This window comes from Hydra viridissima, unplaced genomic scaffold, assembly GCF_058129835.1.
Source record: "Hydra viridissima isolate aposymbiotic clone 2 unplaced genomic scaffold, HvirCarnegie_v1 scaffold_4, whole genome shotgun sequence".
NCBI classification, from domain to species: domain Eukaryota; kingdom Metazoa; phylum Cnidaria; class Hydrozoa; order Anthoathecata; family Hydridae; genus Hydra; species Hydra viridissima.
Window position 1 is genome coordinate 1711198 of NW_028324303.1, and position 23018 is coordinate 1734215.

The window sequence follows — 23018 nt, forward strand, 5'->3', positions numbered from 1 at the left end:
TTTCGACTAAATTATCCATAGCCAGTTTGCCATTATTAATACTGTTGAAAATCTCAGTTGAACTGATTACAAACTAAGAGCAAGTAAGTCTTAAAAGTTAATCGTAAGTCTTAAAAGTTAATCGTAATAGTTTTAAAAAACTTAAAATGCTGTAAAAAATTGAAAGTAAATATTTTAAAATGTAATCGCAAAAATTAAATGAGTCTGCATTCCCGACTAAGGTCATTGAATCCGTTTTGTGCCGACTAAGATTCAGTGTTTGGGGGGGTGGGGGTGGGGTGGGTGTATCACACCCCCTCTCATGCACCTCTCTATCGCCGGCCCTGACTATACTACACAGGACCACTGAAAGTGATTCAGGGTCTCGGAGCAATGTCGTTTTTGGACCCCAAAAACGACATTGCTCCTGCACTCTGTCCTAGCAAACTGAACGTTTAGACGAGAGTTTTAGAGAGAGATAAAGCTTAAAAAGCGCTTTAGATTTTTTTAATATTAAAATTTTTATTTTAAATTTCTTTTAATTAATTCTTAAAATCAATTTCTAATACATAAAATTTTTTTATAATTGTATTTACATTATATTTTAAGTTTATACTTCAGGAACAAGGATATCAACATAATTTGCTGCTCTGCAAAAATTTAAAAACAATACTTTATTAAATGTAAGTTAGTATGTTGCTGGGCTCTGGAACAATATGTCAGCAAAATCGCCTCTAAGGAACCCTGTGTATGTATTCTGCACTACAATAACATACCGTAATACAGCGACAAAACATTGATGCTAAAATATTACAAGATTCGATCCAAAATTCGATTCCAATGATTTTTAATGCTGAAATTTTTCTATGTAAAATTCTTGAACTTGAAGCCTTTGATGCCAGCAAGAAAAGAAAAATTCGGTTCTAAAATCATTCTATCTTTTAAAAGTTCTATTTTTCTTTCGGTTTGAGTTAAGCCGAATTCAGATTTTAAGTTCGAGCAACTTTGTAAGGGCTTCGCCTAATGTTTGAAATCGAGGCTAATTACCCAATAACCAGCAAGTTTATGTAGACTGGTGTACGGTATTAGCAAAAGTTACGAAAACGACTAGAAATAACAGTTAATTTTAAAATCAACTGTTGAAAACCACTTTCAACAAATGTTGTAAAAACTGTTATTTCACTAGATTATGGAGGAAAGACCTCAAAAAATGGCAGATTATGATTATTTAATTAAGCTGTTAGCACTTGGAGATTCAGGCGTCGGAAAAACAACATTTCTCTTTCAATACACTGACGGAAAATTCATTGAAGAATTCATTTCTACAGTGGGCATAGATTTTCGTGAGAAAAGAGTGGTACTTGCCTAAATTTGTTCTTCTAACATTTATACATACATGTATGTATGTGTGTGTGTGTGTGTGTGTGTGTGTGTGTGTGCGTGTGTGTGTGTGTTTACATTTTATATATATATAAATATATATATATATATATATATATATATATATATATATATATATATATATATATATATATATATATATATATATATATAGTCCAAAATCTCAATTGTAGCTACAGCTACAATTTAAAGATATGCTCTATTCAAATTAATCAGCAGTAAAATGATTTTTTTCAAATGACTTTTTTGTTTTTGTTTTCTAATCTTACATACATTTAAACTCATAATCATTTATTTTGAAAAATTTCCAGTTTTTTTAAATTTCTCTAAGCACATTAACCCTTTTTATGACAATTTTTCTGTCTTGATAGAGAACATTGACTCTTACTTCTTTAAATGTCTTTACTTATTTTAATATTGGTCCTATGTACACCACACAAGATACGTTACTTAGAATATTGTAGAGACAATAAATAAAGTTCATTAAATTTAGTGATTAGTCCTTGTAGAACCAAGCAATAGATTCTTTTTTTTTTTCATATACACACACACACACACACACACACACACATATATATACATACTTATATTTATATTGGTATTTTAAAGTTTAAAAAGACTCTAAATTTCAGATATTTTAAACTAGTAGTTCAATAAATTATTAGGAAGTCACATTAATGTTCTTAAATATTCTTAAATTGTCAGTAGTATTTTTTAATATTCTTATGACTATATTCTTTTCTTGTTTTTTTAATTTTGGCAGCTTTTAAAGTTGCCAAAACTTTTCACTTTTATTATTTTGTCAAAAAAATCTCATAGGTTTATCATGGGAGAAATGCAGATGGCACAAAGCAAGCTCGAGGGCAAAGAGTTCATTTACAGTTATGGGATACTGCTGGTCAGGAAAGGTAAATAGAACTTTGTAATTTATCCAAAACTTTTATGTAGCTCTTTTGAGTCAAAAAGTCTTGTAGATTGAGGGGATGGACAGGCATAATCATGAATGTTACAAAAAAAAAAAAAAAAAAAATAGATTTGTTAAAAGCAAGATTCAAATAAAAAAAATTGTTCGCATATTTTCAGTAAATGTTTTATGACGAAAAATTACTTGGTAAATCAACAATGAAAAAATGCCACATTAATCTTACTGAAAGTTATCAAAGGGGAGTGAGAAGGTGGAATATGCCTTTTCCCTATTCCTTACCATCTCCTGTTTTCCTCTACCATCTATACAGGGATTTCTGATGGCCCTGTATGCTCAGTCTCATCTTTAAAAAAAAGTTCTTCAATAGTTTTATCTTTTAAATTTTTAATAATTGCATTAAATGTTAAAATTATGAAATTTATCTCATAAAACTCTTTGTAAACTTTTTTTTCTATGTATGAACATATTTCTCTGTACACTTGCTATACAATGAAGTCATCAAACCAATATGTTATGGTAAAGATCTCTAAAAAAAAAACTGTATTAAAAAATTTTGCTAATTATACAGTTGTCTAATGTCAGATTTAGTTGTCTAAAAATTAACTCTTTATTGTGGTAAAACTAAAATAGCTTTGAAGCTTTTCTGATTTTTTAATTTTATATATATATATATATATATATATATATATATATATATATATATATATATATATATATATATATATATATATATATATATATATATATAGACACTTACACAGTTTTAAAATAAAAGTGAACCAGTTAATTGCATTTTTTTTTTTGTACCCAAAGCATTCTTATTTTTATTTATTTTTGAGAGGTTATTAGATTTTTTTTTTTAGATTTTTATTAAAAAGTTTCCTTGCTGTAATTCACTTTATGTCAATTAAAGATTTAGAAGTTTGACTACTGCATTTTTCCGAGATGCAATGGGCTTTTTGCTTATATTTGATCTTGCACATGAAGAGTCATTTGTAAATGTTAGATGTTGGCTGTCTCAATTACAGACACATGCGTATTGTGAAGATCCAATCATTGGTATATTTGTGTAATTTTTTTGTATGCTTTACACCAAACACAAGTTTAGAAGATTAAATCTTCATTCATTATTCTTCATCATTATTTTTCATTATTATTCTTCATTCAGTTTAGAAGATTGTTGTAATTTAAAAATAGTTTTCAAGTCATTTTTGGAATTAAATCTTCATTTCTAAGAAATAACAAAGTTGTTATTTAGATTTCATATGTTAAGATTTGCCCAATAAATTATTTTTGGAAGGGAAGAATATGGAATAAACTGTATTGTGCTACCAATTTAATGTTGAAAAAGTATTGTAGCTAGACTGAATAGAACACTAGACTGCATAGAATTTTAGGATTTGCTTTCATGCAAATTTTTTAAATTTAGTTAAAAAATTAATGGCTTTAATTTTTAAGGTGAAAATTTTTAATTTCAGTTCTGGTTGGCAACAAGTCTGATCTCGACGACAGAGTTGTGGAAGAAGCTGCAGCAAAGCAATTGGCTGAGAGTCTTGGTATTCAGTACTTTGAAACAAGTGCCAAAACAGGTAAAAATGTATCTGAGGCAGTGCAATCACTTTTAGATCAGGTAAAGTGTACAAATTTTCTAAGATTTTTTTTTCCTTTTTGAAGGGGTGAACCATAGAGTAACATAATGTAGCAACAATAACATAATGTAGCCCTTCTCTATGTAGATTATGGAGCAAATGGAACGTTCTGTTGATAAAGCAACATTACCTCCTGGTCTTGCTAACGGTGTGGAGCGTGGACATAAGTTAAGAGAAATTGATGAAGCACACGAAGAAAGCAAAAACAATTGCTCTTGTTAGCAATCTCCATTTTTACTTTTATATGTTCTGGTCATGAAAACAAAGTCATTGTACAGTGTTGTTGGTTGAATGGTTTGTGTATTTAAGTAATGAATTTATTTATTTTAACAGAATGATGAATAAAAAGTTGAAGTTCTGTGGGAACTTCTTCTACATAAAAGATAGACAGTTAAAAATCTTATGTTTTTGGGCTATATTAATTTTCTATTTATTATTCTTATATATATATATATTATATATATATAAATGCATATGTATTTTTTTTTTTTTTTTTTTTTTAATGCCTTAAAGAAGCTGCATTAAAATTGCTTAGGTTTTTATAAATATGCTCTAAATATATATATATATATGTTTTTTACTTTGTTTCACTTTCTTCATTTCTTGTTATTTTTTTTTTTTTTTTTGTTTTTTTTGTTTTTTGTTTTTTGAGTCGCGTTTTTAGAAAAGTTGCTTTTTCTTTTTAAGAATTAGTTAAAGTATATTTTTAGTTAAAAGAGATAGATGTAATAATTCATATTTTTGATTATAATGGGTTTTTTTTGTTTTTTTTTTTCCATTCTAAATGTGAAACAAACAGATCTTATGATTTTTTGTTTAGTTTAGACAAATGCAAAATGATTTTTTTTTATAGAATATTATTTATTTAGTCCCAGTTTTTTCGTATTTTAAAATATTAAACATTCCTTTTTTGCTGTGTAAATAACATGTTATCGAAACAAACTTCAGTTTCATGCTACAATTTTTCTTGAAAATCTTAGATTGAGATGCCTTTTTGTAAATATTTGCTTTGCGAATTTCTATGTTTTGTTGTTTAAAACGTCTCGCAATTGTTAGAAAAAGAAAATCTTCTTTTCTTCGTTTTCTTTTTACCTGAGGTTATTTTTCGTTTATTGTAAATTTTAATTTCTGGATAGACTATTACAAACTACATCTGGCGAATCTTTTTGTGTTGATCAAGGCTTTCATCTGCCAAGGAATGTGTCTGTGTTGATCAAGGCTTTCATCTGTCAAGGAATGTGTCTGTGTTGATCAAGGCTTTCATCTGCCAAGGAAAGACATGCTTCACTGATGCTTCAACAAATTCTATTTCCGAAGGAATGTCAAGTATTCCATTTATTTTGAGTGCCATTTAAGACTTATCATTTTCAGGCTATCGTTTGAAGAAAATGTTTCTTTAGTAAATCTTTTGCACAAATGTAGTAAGTACAAATTTCGGTAAAATTGAATTACATATGTAAAAATTTACGTTGAAAGATAATAACTATCAAAATTCTGGTAACATTGAAATCTGGTCAACAATTTAACGTTTTAAAACTTACCATAATATTCACTGGTTTGAATTTCAAAATTATCGAAAAAAATTTTTCGTAAATGCTACGTTGGTTCGCTGCACCATCGATATATAGTGAATCACAATTGTCTTCATCATCCCTACATAAGCTGCATTTATAAAAGAAACTAAAGTATGCAGTGAATATATAAAGATAAAATATATTTATATATTGTGAAGCAAAAGTTGATATGCAAAAAGTTTTAGTTCCGAACTGCGGCTTTTTTGAGAAAACAATTTTTTGAATTTTTATTTCACAACTTAAAAAGATTCTCGTTATTGAACATGAAATGTCTACAACGGACAGCAATATCGGAGTGAATGTAAATTACATGAACTTTGGAAATAGCAAATGAAGTTCCCATAATATCAAAGGCTCTCATTCTTTCAGACTATGCCTAATAATCTTAAAATTGTTGTTAATAAGGATATTGATTTGATACTTCGTTGTCTACTATTAGAATTTTTGTTAGTCTTCCCGCCATTCGAATCTGATGCGATTCGAATGGCGGGAAGACTAACAAAAAGTTAGAAAATGCAAAATTTTGAATTAGGAATCTTTAAAGACTTATCTTTAAAGGATTCTAAAAGAATCTTCTGCGTAAGCTGTATGGGATGTCCTCAATATCTTCTACATACTAAACCAGCTAATGAAGGTTCCTTAATAATGATAGCATAAGTTTTTAGATTTTCTACACAGAAACAAATCTGCAAACAAAAATTTACAAGCATATATTCATAAAGTTTTATCTTATACACTTATCTTTTATTTATTATAAAAGTTGCTTCAGACGCAGGAAGCAATTTTATATATTGATCAGTCGTTTTGCAACGGATTTACACGTTTTTTTTGTTTTTTTTTTATAAGAAACTAGTACTAGAAGCCCAAAAATTTTAAGAAACTATTTGTACAAAATCACTTTTCGATAGGCACCGCCGATTCGGTTCGTAAAATCCGCAAAAAGCCAATCCGACTTATTTTGCGGATTAAAATAGTCAGTTCGTAAAAATTTTTCGGATTAATAATCCGAAAGCTAATTTACGAACCACTAGCGGATTTTTTTTTTTGCGGATTCTCTTTGCTGTTCGGATTATTAATCCGAAAAATTTTTACAAATCAATTTAACTTTAATTCGTTTAGCGAATTATACGAATCGCGTTCCGTTCGCGTCACCATTAAATGGTGTGGTCCAAAAAAATTACGTTTTTATTATGTGCGCGTCCTATAAATAGTGGATTTCTTTTTTATTTTCAATCAGTTCTATTTTGAAATCTTAACATACAACAATTCGTTCAACAGATCAAGTCTACTATTCTTCACCTACATTTATTACGGTAAGCCAATATTATATTAATTTGATTTAAAAGTTAAGAATATTTCAAACTGAATTTTTGCGGGTTTTTTTTTTTTTTTTTTTGTGGATCGAATTCCTTTGCGAATTATTTCGCTTTGCGGATTGCTTCAATTAGTGGATTGGTCCGCTAAAATTTATATTGTAATATTTCTTCTACTTAAATATTAACAGAAATAAAAATAGAAATAGAGATAAAAACTAGTTTGAAAAATTGTTACGCTCATTTCAATAATTAAGGCAAATAATTAGTTCTTTTATTGAAAACTTTATGCATGCCTCTAAAATATCATTTATTGTTAAGACGAATATTAAGGAAAATTTTCAAATAACTTAATAAATAATTAGTTCTTTTTCGGAAACTGTTTGTATGCATCAAAAACTATCACGTTTTATTAAGGCAAATATTAAGGAAATATTGAGGCAAATATTTCAATAAAAAGTCAGTAAATCGAAAATGTGATTTGATCCGTGTTTTCGAATTTTTAATCCGAAAAGTAATCCTTATTAACAATCTGATCCGTTTTTGTGGATTTTAAATTCAATAAATAATCCGAAATATTCGTCCGATCCGATATGGCAAACTCAATCCGATTCGTTTCTTTTTTTTTTATTTCACTTTTTTTTTCTTTTCAGATGCCTAAGCTGTCTAATATTTGGGAATTCTTCAACAATGTGGAGGAAAACAAGGCAAAGTGCAAGGCCTGTGGCAAAATATACTTAATCAATAAAAGCACCACAAGTCCTTTAAGGAACCATTTGAAAAGAGTCCACTTGAATTTATATAATCAATTAGAAAGGAAAGACAAGCAAAAATCAACAATACCAGACATTTTTGATGAGCTTGCCTCTGAAGACTCAGATTTTGAACAAACACAACAAAGAGGAAAAAAGAGGAGATGTCCACAAACACAAAAAGATACACCAGTATCACCACAGCCTGGACCAAGTGGAACTTGTGGCACTTCCAACACACAGACACTGCAAGGCAGAAAACAGGCTACCAAACCTGAATGGGAAGTTACTGACATCAATCAAATAAGAACTGTTGTTGACATTACTAAATGGGTGATTGAGGACACTCAACCATTTTCTATTGTAGAAACTGACGCATTCACCCGGATGATGAGAACTGCAACCAACGGTCAATTCAGAGCCATTACAGCAAAGAATATATCTACAAAATACATTCCTCTCCTTTTTAAATTCATCAAGGAATAAGTAAAAAACATTTTCAATTCAGACAAGTCAAATCTTGATGGAGTGGCCTTTACATCCGACGTGTGGACCACTGATCACACCAATTTGTCTTTCATGAGCCTTACACTCCACTATATAGATTCAAAGTTCCAATTAAAGCGCTTCTTGGTAGAAATGTCCTACTTCCCCGAACAACATACTGCCGACAATATTGCCAAGAAGCTCAATGAATCTATCAACAAACTGGAACTTGATTTTGGAGTCAAAACCTGGATAACAGTCGACGGTGCAGCTAATGTCCAAGCAGGTGTTAGGAAATCAATTGGGGTTCAAAGTGCAATTTGGTGTGTCGACCACCGTCTAAATCTAGTTGTCAGTGGTGCTGTCGATGATAAAAGATGTCCAAAATGGTCAATTCTCAACCACAAAATAACAAAATTAGTAGGTCACTTCAACCAGTCCTCTCAAAAAGCTATGACTTTAGTTAATGCTGCCAAAGCCTTAAAAAACTCCAGAACGAAGTTAGTACAGAGATGCCCCACAAGATGGAACTCTGACCTCCATCAAATGGAGTCTGTGGTGGATCTTCTTCCGGCGATGCATTCTTTAAAGAATCCAAACCCTACTGTTTCTGGAGGTTGTAAGTTGACAGATCTTTTACCAACAGATGATGAAGTGGAATCTATTCAATCTGTCATCCGGCTTCTGAGAGGCTTTTCAGAATTCTCTGAGAAATGCAGCAGTGAAAAGAATGTTAGCATCTGTTCCGTTATTAATTGCCTATACAACATCAGAGGAAGATTAGAAAGGGAGATGATCAAGCCAAAAACCGAGGTGTTATCAGAGCTTGCTCACTACTTCAATGAAGATCTAAACAAAAGATTCGAAGGGGAGTTGATGAATATTGAATTCTCTATAGCTCATTTTTTAGATCCTAACAGCAAGGGCATGTGCTTTGTGGATGAGGGGGAAAAATTTGAAGTAGTCAAAACTGCAGTAAAAAAAGCTATGGAAGAACTGTCAAAAAAAGAAATTTTGGCTAGCCAAAGCACTCCTTCCCCTTTAATGTTGGATGATGAAGATGATGACGACTTTGATTTCACTGAACAACTGAGGAAGAAAGTGTTTGGTGCAGGTTACATTAATCCTGGAGGTGAAACAAGCACCAAGAAAGCCATTTCTACTGAAATTGAGGGGTATTTGAATTCAAAACCAGTTCCAGCAAATACAAATGTACTGGAATTCTGGAAACAAAACCAGTATATTTACCCAATAATGTCAAGGCTAGCCAGAAAAAACCTCTGTATACCTGCTGCATCATCAACATCTGAAAGAGTTTTCTCAACAGCAGGGAATATATACAGCTCTAGAAGAACCAATCTTTCAATCTCAAAGGTTGAGATGTTGGTATATATGAAAGAAAACACTAAGCAACTCAGTAAAATTCAAGACATTGTGTGGCCAGGAAATGAATTTGGAAAATGATTAACTTTCAGTGTGATTTTGACTTTTTTTTATTTCTTAACAAGGAAATCATTTCGTTTCATTGTATATTTGAATATTATAAATAAATAAAAATGAATCTTAATTCGAAAGCTTTTTTTATTCTGAATCCGTATAAATCCGTAAAAATAATATCGGTTCGGATTCCAATTCGAAAAAAATTTTTCGAATTGCAATCCGATCCGAAAGTATCGAATCGGATTGCAATCCGAAAAAATAATCCGAAAAAATTTTAACGAATTATTTTCCGATAAATTATTTTCGGATCAAATCAATCCGTAAGTAGTTTGAACCGTTTAGCATAGATAATTCGGTGCACAATCCGCAAACCGATAAACAGTAACGAATCGGCGGTCTCTACTTTTCGATAAGAAACTTACTATATTAAGAGCTTGAGGAATGTTTCCTCGTTTGTGTTCTGTTCAGGGAAAAATCGGGAGGATTATATTACATTGAATGATGTTTGATGGAATTCAAATAATTTTTAGTTGACTAACTGTAAAACATTTTTTCTTATTCAACATGCTTTCAAATTGCATTTTATTTACTTTTTCTCCCTGTTGATAATCTGAAACTTAAGAAGCTCTCAAGAAACGTTTAGTTCAAGAGTTGTAAAAAAGCAATCTTAAAATAAGAAACTTTCCGGTTTTTTCTGGCCCATTTGCTCGGTTTCTTACACGGCAGTTCCGTAATGGAACTTTATTGTGGGCATGCGCATTAACAAATATTTTTTTTTTAAGCTTAAAAAAAAAAGAAGTGTATCCTGATAAGAGTCTTATCAATAGCTTTTAACTAAATAAACTCTGTATCGAATTACGAAGATCAAACTGACTTAACCCATAAATTTGCTGCTAAGCATTAATTTTTTAAAATGTATCCTGATGGTATTTCAATGTTACGTTCGTTAAATAAATTTAGTATTAATCTGCTTATTTACAATTAAAAAAACAGCGTAGAAAAAAAAAGTTTGATTTCTATATAAATATTCTTTGATAGCACGATTTGTTATTGTAAACCTATTAATACTTAGGCTAAAATTATACCTTCAATATAAAAACTTAGTTAATTGGGTAAATTTTCTGGTTAATTTTTATTCAAAAAAATCTCCATCTAAAATGAGATAAAATTATATAAGATATAATTTTATTAGATTAAATTAATCTTATAAAGATTAGATAAAATATTAGATAAAATTATATTAGATATAATTTTATTTTATATTTGGAGAATAGAAAAAAGAAAATTTGAAATGACGCAGAAGTTCACCAAGAAGACATGCGCGTGTTGAAGCTTCTTATCACTTGTAATCTGTGTACCAAAACCGCCATTGTCATGACATAATACAAAGTTGCTGTTGCAAATGTTGAACTTCATGGTCGAGCTAACACACTGTCATTAAAAGTTGAAGCAGGATTAGCTCACTATTGTTTGTTATTTGCATCAATGTACTTTGGATTGAGGATAGATGATCTTTGTCGACTAGCATTCGACAAAGTGCTATTATTATACATTCGTGTGAAAAATTCCACAATCCTTTGCTTCGTGAACCCGAATTAACATTTATTGAGCGCACAGAATTTTATAATATAGATGAAACTAGCCTATTAACAGAACAAAATGGTCAAATGAAAATCATTGGCGTAAGAAGTAAAAAAACGAGTCGGAATCCTGCTGCATATACGAAAACTGCGTCAGTGACTGACGTTGTATCTTCAGCAGCATTCAATGTCTCACCTGTTAATTTATGAACGCAAAAGGACGCAGCCAAAATTATATAAAATACATATAAAAGTATTAAAAAAATATAAAATATAGTACACCACTAGAACTAATATTTTGTATTCTTGAGAAAAGTTGTCATTTTCTTGGATACTTAACCAATAAAGGTTTTTTAGAGTGGCTCAAACATTTAATTAAAGTTGTAAATTCATCAAATGTTATGTTAATACTTGGTGACCATGTCATTCATGCAAAAAAATTTTTAGCACGCGATGCTGAAGTGCGAACAGTTACCTCTCCATACCACATATAGACTCCAACCATTAAACAGCTCATTTCTTAGACCGCTTGGTACATAATAGCCGGTCATAGCAGCCGAGAGAAATTTCGGGCCCCGGGGAAGTTTTAAGGGGCCCTCATTAGGATCAATTATATACCCAGGACCAAAAAAAGCGGCTCTGGGCATCGAAAGTTTAAAAATAAAAGTTAGTTAAATCTTTTAAAATCAAAACTATTTAAATTTTTTGAAAATTATTTTTAAAAATTTGTTTGTACACACACGGGGCCCCGGGAATCTTCCCCGTCCACCTCCCTCCCCCCTCTCGGCGGCCATGAGTACGATAAAACTATGCGGAAAAAACGGATGCGTTTGTGAATTCCTTGGCAAGAAGTAGAATTTAGTATGGTGAGGTATTTTGAGGTAATCAAGGTAATTGTTTCATGAGGTTTATGGTCAAACAGCATTATTTAAACTCTAAAAGAGTTTAGACTAAGTAGTTATGGCCTTTGGACATAAATATTTTACTGATACAAATTTTGCAGCTTCTGCATTCACTTATGTCAATCTTCTAACAATGGTCATTCATCTGAAGTTAAAGATGAGATGACAATACTAGCCAGAAGTAAGTCTTGTGAAACAAATCAGTTACTTAAACAATATATGCACTATTAAGACTTCTAAAGGTAAAGTAAAAATATTCAAATTTTCATGCATACATCACGTATTTATAGGATTATCATCACGTATTTCTAGGATTGTCATCATGTACAAATCCATTAAAAAAAGACTGAAAAAAACAGGATTAAATATTTGTTTTTATTTATTTTGATATCTTTAAAAAATCTTTCATTTTTGTAATTTCTTAAAAACCATGTGTTTTATTGCTGTATTTTTTTCAAAAGTATGAACTGTTTCAATTAATTGAAACAAATAAAAATTTGTGCCTTGTTGAAAGTTCAAGCTTGTTTCTAATAAAAGTGCAGTCAATAAAGTCAAATCATGGTTAAAAACATAATAAAGTCAAAACATTGTTAAAAACATAATAAAGTTAAAACATGGTTAAAAACATAATAAAGTCAAATCATGGTTAAAAACATAATAAAGTCAAATCATGGTTAAAAACATAATAAAGTCAAATCATGGTTAAAAACATAATAGGGTTTACGTCTACATTAATCAGTTAATAAAGACTTTCATAGTTAAGTTATCTTCAGTGAAAAAATATTTGTTCTTTAGATATTGTGAGGAGGAAGAACTAAATTAAAAACAACAAAAAAAAAAAAATGTACGCAGGATGACTCGTCAACTCTTCAAATAATTAAGTGATAAAGCATAAGAAGAAAAATTAAATACAAGTAGGAAAAGATGTAAACATGAAGACGCATAAACGATAAAGCATAAGACTTATTAAATACAACTGGGAAAAGATGTAAATGCAAAGACTCATCAACCTGCTACATAAATAAAAGATTAATAGGTATCACAATAGAAAAACAACCAAAAACTATTAAAGTTAAAATAAAAAGTCTTTGAATGTCTTTGGACAGATGAGTATGTTTGTCTCTTTGGACGGATGAGTATGTTCGTCTCTTTGGACAGATGAGTATGTTTGTCTCTTTGGATGGATGAGTATGTTCGTCTCTTTGGACGGATGAGTATGTTCATCACTTTGGAAAGATAAAGTTTTAAAGAGAAAGTTTTAAGAAAAATTTTAAAAAGAATTTTGTGATGAGAAAGTTACTTTGATGAACAAGCAGTTTTGTAAGCAGTTGAATAAAAGAAGAAAAGAGGATGATTTTAGGATTGATTAAAGGAGAATAACCAGAAGTTTCAAATAAAGAAGAGATGTTTGTAATAAAAAGAAGATATAAAAAAGAGGAGTAATTGATATAAATAGTATTGAACACTGCAAGAGAAAATTATTTGTATTACATAAATGTTATGAGCAAAAGAGTGCTAACCATTACACACTAATAGAATGTTGAGTTTTATTATATAACAGAATATACTGAGGATGGCAAATAGGACCTTAGCCCTTTAACAATTAAACCTTGCTTATTTCTAACGAAACTATCCCTTAACCTCGCCCTTTTCTAACCAAGTAATCCCCACACCATCAACCTTGTTCCCAACCTCCACATATACCTTTCCACATCCCTAATTCCTTAGCTTCATCATCTCACTACAAATCAAACAAATAAACAATATTAAAATATTTTAATTCTTTTATAAAAACGCCGCCCTCACAGTATGAAGGCCACTCTCCCCTATGTTTTGGATGTAAAATCAAGTTGTTGTTTTTTTTATTTTATCAATAAGAGCATGATAGGGTTCTTCTCAACATGTTCAGTAAACTTATTGTAAATTTTTTTGTTCACAGGTGTTGGCAAATGAGCTCTTTCGACAATATCAAGTTTTTTTGCCTTATAAACTGTACTTTTAGACACTACAGATATTCCGATCACTTCTGTTGTAGTTATACCCGCTTGAATCAAATTTAACGCTTTAGTTCTTTTTGCTTCAATCTTTAAACTTTTTAAATCAAAACTATTTTTCTTAACTTTGTTGTCAAAACAACATAAAGTATCAATAAAACACAAAAATAACAAAACTCCGGTTTAATTTAGTCCGCGAATTGCTTCCGCACCCTGTAAGTAATTGTTTGAATAACATCATTTCTTATTTACTAAATTAAAAACTTTAAAAAGATAATGAAACTAAACCAAAGATAAAAATCCTAATAAAAATTCATCTTCTTTGATCTAGTTAATGATAGGCTATTAGAATAATTCTTGCATGAACTTTTTAACCAGTCCTGTTGAAGGCCTTGGGTTTTTTTAGTTTTAAAAACCTGAAGTCATGGTCAATCCTACCTTTGGTAAAAAGAAACTCCCAAATCACTAATATTTGCATTACTCCTCTTTCTGGTTAAAACAGTTGAAGGGATTTTATGAACTTAACACGTGGTAAGACATTCAAATGCTAATCGATCGTTTAGTAATGTTGATTTATACAAATGAATGATGAGGGCTTTGCCCCGATTAGCGATAAAAATCGAGACAATTTTCATCTTTCAGTTGAAATCCGGGACGATACCGAGACGAGACGAGACATACTAGTTAATTCTTAATGTGAAATTTAAATAATGAATTTCTGGCACAATTACCGTTATTTATTTCAGCTGCTACTATTGATATTGTTATTCAATTTCGTTAAGTAAATCCTTCCATTATCCTAATTTATCCACTCCTAATTCACGTACATTCGGGATAAGATCTAATCTTTTCTTTGTTGTTGTTTTTAAAATCATTAATATGTATCAGAAACATTTTTGAGTACTTTATATAATTTTTCACTTTACACTGTTTAGCATTTTATGTTATTACTTCTTTGACAATCATCACATTACGTTTCCTGTAATGTTTAAGTAAATAATGTTACTTGTATATTACAGGAAATACTGAAGTTGTTATGTAAAGCTATGTCAAATGTCTAATACTTCTCGATTAATAAATCATTATTTAAAAAAAAAAAACATTTTAACAAACTTCTAAGTAGCACATGATTACAAAAATAAGTTCCCCGAAACTATGTTTGATATGTTAAAACCAGGGCTGTGGAGTCGGAGTCGTGTAGTCGGAGTCGGAGCTCAATTTGGTTGGAGTCGGAGTGGGAAAAAGTGTACCGACTCCGACTCCAGTTTAAAAAAAATCTTTTAAAGTTTCATAATTTTCATAAAGATTTTATAGATGTTATTCATTAAAATATTTTATGTTCTAACAGTATAAAGCATAAGTATCAAACTCTGGCCCTCCAGTTGTTACAAAACTACAAGTCCCAGGATGCTATGAAAGCTTTAGGATATCCAGCCACAATGGGAATTGTAGTTTGCAACAACTGAAGAACAAGGAGTTTGACATGTTATTTTAAGGCCTTTAAAACAGTGATAAGCAATAGGGTATTTTGCTGCTTATCACCGAGAATCATAAATCACCTCCCTTACGCTCTCCTCTACCATCTCTTAAACTAGATAACTTCACGTGCCCCAACTCCCGACTTAAATTGTCTGACACTGTGCTGCATATTCTTAGTAGAAAGCTAGGCGTGCCACCACCAAGCAACAAAGAGCTGCTCCACAAACAGAAAGACTGTAAGTATTCAATTAGCTTTGTTTCTCTGGAGAGAGAGAGAGAGTATTAGAAAATTAGTGGTTGAAGAAGATGTTAAACAAAAAGAAGAACTTAATGAATCCCTCAAGGGACGCTTTGTGTTTCTTAACAGAGTGAACTATTTTGCAACCAATGTTTAATTCTTTTTTGAAAAAAATGAAGCAGTTACCAAGACATTGGCAGTAAAAGACACCAAAGCTAATCACGCCAGCGAATTTCTCCAGGTTTTAGTAGAAAAGACTCTTAAACAATATGAGCTTAAAGAAGAACAAGTTCTTTCTGACCAACTGACAATATTTCAAACATGATTTTGACAAATTCATAATGTTATTAGCGACTGCATAAGAGTTTATTGGATAACAAGAGTTCAGAAAAGTTGTTTGTTCAGAAATTGTTTTCTAATAAATAGTGTTTATAGCACTAGGTGGTTGGATTATTTGTATCATATTGATGAAATAGCCAATGTTAACATTTTACTACAGTAACTTTGTTGTTACAAATTGGTTACTTATGAAGGAGTCAGAGTCGGACTAGTTTTTTTTTTCAGGGAAATTTCTCGTCTCGTTACGCTTGTACCGGTTCATTTTGAGAAAACGATTCCGAGACACAGACGCTTAGTACATACCTTGCTAGTTATTTTTCGTTCTAAATTTTGATCTGAACTTTTATTCTCATTTGAATTTTGATTTGAATTACCAATTAAAATGAGCTCTGCTACCCACATTTTGAGTGAGAATATATTTGATACCTTTATCTTTAAAAAATTATTACATCCCCGTGATCCCATTTCTCTGATCCCATTTGAGAAACATCCCCGTGATCCCATTTGAGAATCTCTAGTTCTTATAATAATATCATTTTAGATTTTCTTGATCAGTTTTTATCAATTTCCTTAAGCTTAGCTGAGAATTCCATTTCTAATAGTTTCAGTTGTAACAATTCTCAGCTAACTATGCTCCTTTGAATGAATAACTTCTGCATCAAATTGAATCGTGAATTAAAACGTGTAAACATTCAAAATTAAATCGAACCTTAAATTGCAATTTAACATTAGAAGGAAGAAAAGAAAGTCTTTTCCTGATATTGTAAGCATTTCAAAGGTTAACAAAGTTGATGCATTATTTATGATTTTTTTACAAGACCGTGCATATAACAATTTAGAGCTCGCTTCTAAGAAGCCTGTAGTTTGTCAGGAAAATTGTTACTTAGAATAAAAGATATAGTTTTATGATGTTTATTTAAAGATATTTATCAGTTTGTTTGTTAAACTGATGTTAAAATAATGGTAACTATGGTTAAACTTTGGTTTGTTCAAAAACATTTTTAAATACAACTTGATATTACACAATTTTTTTCTCGGCCCGGTATTGACGTCTGAATTTTAATAGTAAATTTGAAGAGCCCTGAAAGGTGCATCGGATTTGGGGAAAAAATACGCCAAAACTGGATAGATTTAAATTTTTACACAAAGTCTTAATGGAATAATTTTATTGAAACTTAAAAAATGATGTTCGTATGTTTCTTTGACCTGGCCATTGTTGATTTGCCGATTGTTGAATTGGTCATTTCATATGGTTAACTAAAGAGTAGCATTCTACTTTAGAAAATAGTTCAGGTAATATGGAACACCATATAGTTAATAAGACTATCAAATTACAAAATCTTTTCAGCATAAATATAAAACTCACACCTTAGTCACGAAAAAAATGTTTCACACTGTTTTGCCTAAATTTTACTTTTGTTATTTTATTCAGCCCGCTAATTCACAAAATTTGCCAACACTGACGTGTGGTTAGTTACAATGAAATTTAATTATAACAAAAAAAACTATTTGTCAAGTTTAAAACTCAAACAAGTGCGATTCTATTTAACTTTGCATAGATATCTCTCATAATATTTGTATTATCATGTTAGTAAGTTTAGAGGCCCAAAGAACAAGAATCCAAACATTAATACAAACTTACAGAGTGGTGAAAGCTAAGAAGCGAGGGTACTTTCAAAGAAGAAAACTCAAAGAAAAACAATAGATTTAACCGGAGAACAGTAAAAAAAAAAAAAAAAATTTCAAATTCATGACCCTGATGAAGTAAATAGCATATCACAAGATTTCACAAACGCAAAAATTATATATATAACTTACATTGATATTATAATTGGATAAATGCGTTCAGCTTCGCAATTTCACGTGTAACGGGTTTTATACGCGTTACGGGGCTCTTTGCTTCTAAAACATAAAACAAACAAAATTTTCTTCGTTTCAGCTTTCACTATTTTTTAGCCAAATTTCTATTTACACCTGAAATATATGAAATATATTTCTAGTTATGGCTATATATATATATATATATATATATATATATATATATATATATATATATATATATATATATATATATATATATATATATATATATGTCACTAAAAATGAAGTTCAAACATAAATAGTTACAAACATTAGTAATTACTCACTTCATAAGGTGTTTAAATTTAAATATCAAAAAGAGTGTTTTTTTTTTTTTAATTTGACATCACTTCTATGTTTTCTGAAGTCAAATTCTGCTATTAGTCATTATAAGTTCATTGAATGTTTTTGTATGCTGTTTATGGTGATAAGTATATTGAAGTAAAGATTTTTACCAAAAGCTGTAATGGTTGTAAAATGTGATTTAAAAAATTAATTCCAGAGTTTTTACCCATGGATAATGATGTCAAAGCAGCAAATCCCTATAAAAAGAATGGGAATATGCCTGAAAAGCGGAAATGTGTCGGACATATTCAAAAGCAGCGACGAACATGTTTTCGAAATCTTATTGAAATTCAAGAAGCTACTAAAATATCTTTGGCAGATCTAAGCTTACTGAAAACTTCTAAAAATTAATTAAATTCGATTAAAATCAAAACTTCTATGGTCTTGTAATCAAATCCAATGTAGGAAACATGTATTCAATAAAAACCCTTTGAGCCATAAGAAAATATGACCTTGGGTGAAGAGAAAACCAAGGAGTTAAGTTAAATTTATATTTCTGGAGGGTTAGTATATCTGTAGAATTTTCCAGTCGTTTATCTCACTTCACATTTTATCGCTTTTGCTTTGACTTAAAAGTACAGTTTCTCAAGTTTAGCTTTGTTCATTTAATCTGAAATTTTAGAGGGATTTTTGAATTTGGTTTATAAATCTTTATTTTTTTGTTCAGATCTCTATAAAAAGTCGAAAAAAAACTTAAAATTTTAGGAATAATTTGTACGGACTTTCATCATTTCATCATTTTAGTTTGATATTTAGAAAATCCCTGTGTTAAATGGATAAAAAAAAAAGTGTTTAAACTAAGTGCACAAAAACTCAAGTCACATGATGACGCCAAACATAAGATATGTTTTAAGTATTAGTCCAAATCAGCATATTTTGGAAAGTTTTTCCGCCATTATGGACTTAAAGTTGATTTAAAAATAGTCGATTTTTATTTCGGTTTCCGCGAAGTCAAATCCCAATGCGGTTTTTCGGTTACTTTCGGTTACTAAAATTAAAACCGAACCGGTCAGTTACTTGGAGACCGTTTCAACTAAATACTTATCAGTGTGAAGAAATCGCGTTTCATAAAATAAATTTCATTCTCTGATAATAATCAGTTCAACAACAAAATATGTAAAACTTGACGAACTAAAAATAATATTATCATAATAATATCAATACTACTAATATAACTTAGCACATAAATATGAAATTTATAATTGCTGAAAACTATTTGGAAATAGTTGCTTCGAAAAAGTCCCATATATCTTTATTCTAAGGGTCAGTTTCCACTCATCCGTTTACCTACGGGAAAGGGAAAGGGATGGGAAAATTAATCACGTGAGCATGCGCAGTGGTTAATTTTCAAAATTAAATTACAAACTGCTTATGCTCACGTGATTAGTTTTCCCATCCCTTTCCTTTTCCCGTAGCTAAACGGATAAGTGGAAACTGACTCTTAAAGTCTCACTCAGTTAAATCTCCATTCCGTTTACAAATATTTTATATAAAAATGTATACATAAAATATCTGCTTTTTTTTTTTTTTTTTTTTTATTGAAGAAAATTTTTATTAAGAACAAAAAAATTAAACAAAAATAAAATTTTTAGAAAACGTTGATTTTTTTCTACAACAAAAAGTTATAAATTTGTGCAAAAAACACACAAAATTTTCTATAGTTTTAACAAAAGTGTAAAATAATGATTTTTTTAGCTTCAGTTTTTCATGATGTGTTCTACCTTTTACACAAATTAATTCAAAGATTTTTAACTTTTTACACTTTTTTTAAGATTTTCCGAACCCTCGAAACATTCACCCCATACTTTGCTTGATAGAGGTTTTAAGTTCTGGTATCGTCGATACTCTCTAGAATATACCGTCCGTGCCATTATTTCTCATAAATTTTCAATATTATTCAAGTCGGAGTGAGCGGAGTAGCCAATCCAAAATACCAGTATTTTTTTCTTGGAACTATTTTTTTTACAATTCACGCTGCATTATCTTGTTGAAAATTCCATTTCTAAAAAGGAACACCCTCGCTAAAATCGATAAGGCACCTTCTAAAAGATTTTTTTCCTCTTGTATTTGTACTTCCTTTCATTCGTTTTAGCTGCACTTAAATATTTGGAGTTTTTCACTGAAAAACTATTGCTGTATCTCTCCAAAGTTACTACTCATGCCAATGTTATCTTTTTTTTGATTAAATCATACCAATAATAAATAAAACCGTCATTCATTCTAACTTAAGTTAAAACTTTCCGTCTGAAAAAAATAAAATTTTCCCATCAAACTTTTCCATTTTTATTTGTCAATTGTTTTTTTTTTTTTGTGATCACTTTTTTTCAATGCCATTTTTTCGCTGCGTTAAAATTTTTTTTTTCATGCTAAAATCACTAAACTGCCTCGTATCAGATTTGTATGAGATATGCATGAGATTTGTATGAGATTTAAATGAGACTTATATGAGATTTGTATGAGTTGCATGAGATATGTATCAGATTTGTATGAGATAAATTTGTATGAGATAAATTATATCTCATACATCTCATACAAGTCTCATACAAATGTATGAGATTTGTTTCAGATTTGTAGCAGATGTATCAGATTACTAGAAATTAGTTTTCAGGCAAAGAGTCTTATATGATTATATAAACTAAGCGCCATTGTTTAAGGACTTACCAGAAAAAAGAGGTCCATGAATTTGTGCATTTGCCCTTCATCGTCTTAGACAAAGGTTGTAGATCACACATAAAAATAGATTTTATTTAAAATAAAGTTTGAAAACTTTTTCTCAAATTTAATGTAGAAATAAAGTACCGTAAGTAGTTAGTATATCCATTTCAAAGTTTTCATAAAATTATTTTAAAAAAAATTTGTATCCATCCTTAGATCTTATCTTTGTTGTAGTTTATTATTTAAAATGGAAATGTTTTCCTTGACAATGCTTAGTTTATGTCTATGGTTCTGACAAAAATTGATTCAAAATTAACAAGTTAATAAAAATAATCATTTTTATTATAAAAACAACAGTTATAAAATCTGAGGACAACCTGAAATTAACTTTACCAGAAGTAATAAACCTGTCTAAACCAAAGTAATAAACCTGTCTAAACTGAAAAGAAAGTTTTTGGAAAGTTTTTCGGTAGTGTAGAGAGTTTAGGTCCCTTTTTATCATCGAGACATTGTTTTTTTTGTTTGTTTTTTTTACCAGATCACTGTTCTTTTTTAAAACCAAAGAATTCCATGCACTCAGAAAAGGGATGTGTTTCTTTTAGAAATTGTCTTTTTTTTTTTATCATAAGTCTTCTCTGACATATAGATATATTTTGTAATTCCACTTGTTGACTTCCTGGCGTGTTTGTTAAGGATGGTTTAAAACTCCCATAAGAAGTGATGTATTCAGAGTGTTTGCAGTTAAAGACTCATTTTTCAACAAGTTAAACATCCTCTATTGATCAGAATTCGTGATTTATTATGGTTATTAATACAAATATTTATAACACTATATTCTTTAATTATGCAAAAAAGTTTTATGCTTTTAAAGCAAATATAAGATGAGCAAAATTAATCTTTAACATCAATAAATCAAATAGGTAAAATTTCAATATCAAGAATATCACACAGAAATATTCTCTGTAAGAGATTTTTTTTTATTTATCTCTCTTAAAATATTTTGTTGTAATTTGCTCAGTCTTTCTTGAGTATTTTGCAGAATACTGTTAACTACTGTTACTTTTCGACGACAGTTTAAAAGTTTTTTAATATAAGGGTCAAGATCAATTGGAGGTTTCTGCAATGAAGCCAGTTGTTCTAAGTCTAAATTTAGCCTGTCAATACTATCTCGAAGCAACAGTTGACTTTCTCTTGTGTCTTTAACATTCATGTCAATCTCTTCAACAGCAGGCTTCAATAGATATAAGAGACCTTCTGAAAGATTACTCTGGCTTGCATCACCTAATTTTGACATTTTAACCTGCAAATTAAATTTAAAAAATTAACAGAACTTTTAGCCATATATAGTTATATCAATTTAAGACATCCAAGACAAGAAATTTACACCTACACCTACATTTTTTTATAAAGCTACAAAAAAAACTTTAGACAAAGTGTTATTTATTTATAAACATGTATTTCTTTATAAATTTTTATGAATTAATTATAAGGAGTTCTATGTAACTAACATGGTAGTTTAATTCTATGGAATATTCTTTGGAAATATTCTAATATTAGTATTCAGTTATTTCTCAAACAGTTGCTAAATGAATTTATTTTTATTAAATTAGCATTCTACAGATGCTGTAAGGTATCAATCCATCTCAAAGCTATGAATTAATCAAAACCATGTGCAAAAAATTTTTCATTTGCTTTTTATCCAAATTTATTTCATTCATTCTTTCACAGAGCTGTTGGGTATACGTATTATCAAATAATTTATACTGTTATAAGCTATACTTAACTACAGACCAAGCCCTCGTGCGTCCGTAATATTTGACCGGACGGATCTAAATTTTAAGGCGGATTTCCACGGAGCAAATTATTTCGTGCGATGCGATTTTTTTCACAGCTTCAAGAAATGAGGCCAAACATCATAACTTAAGCCGGATATTTTGTCTTAAATGTATACTTTACATACTCTTGGACTGGTTGATGACCAATAAAACGATTGGTTCTGCTGTTTGAGAGAATCAACAGTAGATAATTTCTTATCTGAGATTAGGATGGTTGTTGATCTCTTCTTCAGGAGGCTCAGAAGTTTCTTTGATCTTTCATATCTTTTTTC

The 23018-nt window shown here is 30.0% G+C and overlaps 2 protein-coding genes and 2 long non-coding RNA genes across 4 annotated transcripts; 2 read left to right on the forward strand and 2 right to left on the reverse strand.

The window, feature by feature from the left end:
• Nucleotides 1-1027: 1027 nt before the first annotated feature.
• LOC145183441 (ras-related protein Rab-27A-like) lies at nucleotides 1028-5865 on the forward strand. The gene is made up of 5 exons (XM_090086231.1): nucleotides 1028-1336; nucleotides 2200-2288; nucleotides 3219-3364; nucleotides 3784-3935; nucleotides 4042-5865. Exons 1-5 carry the CDS (start codon nucleotides 1169-1171, stop codon nucleotides 4174-4176), a joined length of 690 nt encoding a protein of 229 aa, XP_089942357.1. The 5' UTR covers nucleotides 1028-1168; the 3' UTR covers nucleotides 4177-5865.
• Nucleotides 5866-11877: 6012 nt separating this feature from the next.
• On the forward strand, nucleotides 11878-13534 carry LOC149889359 (uncharacterized). Its single transcript, XR_016452241.1, has 2 exons — nucleotides 11878-12182; nucleotides 12797-13534. It is a non-coding gene; the product is annotated as an uncharacterized LOC149889359 (long non-coding RNA).
• Nucleotides 13535-17090: 3556 nt separating this feature from the next.
• On the reverse strand, nucleotides 17091-18386 carry LOC149889360 (uncharacterized). Its single transcript, XR_016452226.1, has 3 exons — nucleotides 18199-18386; nucleotides 17870-17953; nucleotides 17091-17308 (listed from the first exon to the last, which is right to left on the reverse strand). It is a non-coding gene; the product is annotated as an uncharacterized LOC149889360 (long non-coding RNA).
• Nucleotides 18387-21235: 2849 nt separating this feature from the next.
• LOC145182901 (SNARE-associated protein Snapin-like) lies at nucleotides 21236-22697 on the reverse strand. The gene has a single exon (XM_080058175.2). The coding sequence runs from the start codon at nucleotides 22203-22205 to the stop codon at nucleotides 21855-21857; it is 351 nt and encodes a 116-aa protein (XP_079914301.2). The 5' UTR covers nucleotides 22206-22697; the 3' UTR covers nucleotides 21236-21854.
• Nucleotides 22698-23018: the final 321 nt, after the last annotated feature.

Coding starts and splice junctions, on each gene's coding strand:
- LOC145183441 (XM_090086231.1), top strand. CDS start 1,169: ATGGAGGAAAGACCTCAAAAAATGGCAGATTATGATTATTTAATTAAG. Junction 3,365..3,783: donor TTGTGAAGATCCAATCATTG/GTATATTTGTGT, acceptor TTTTAATTTCAG/TTCTGGTTGGCAACAAGTCT. Junction 3,936..4,041: donor TGCAATCACTTTTAGATCAG/GTAAAGTGTACA, acceptor TTCTCTATGTAG/ATTATGGAGCAAATGGAACG.
- LOC145182901 (XM_080058175.2), bottom strand. CDS start 22,205: ATGTCAAAATTAGGTGATGCAAGCCAGAGTAATCTTTCAGAAGGTCTC.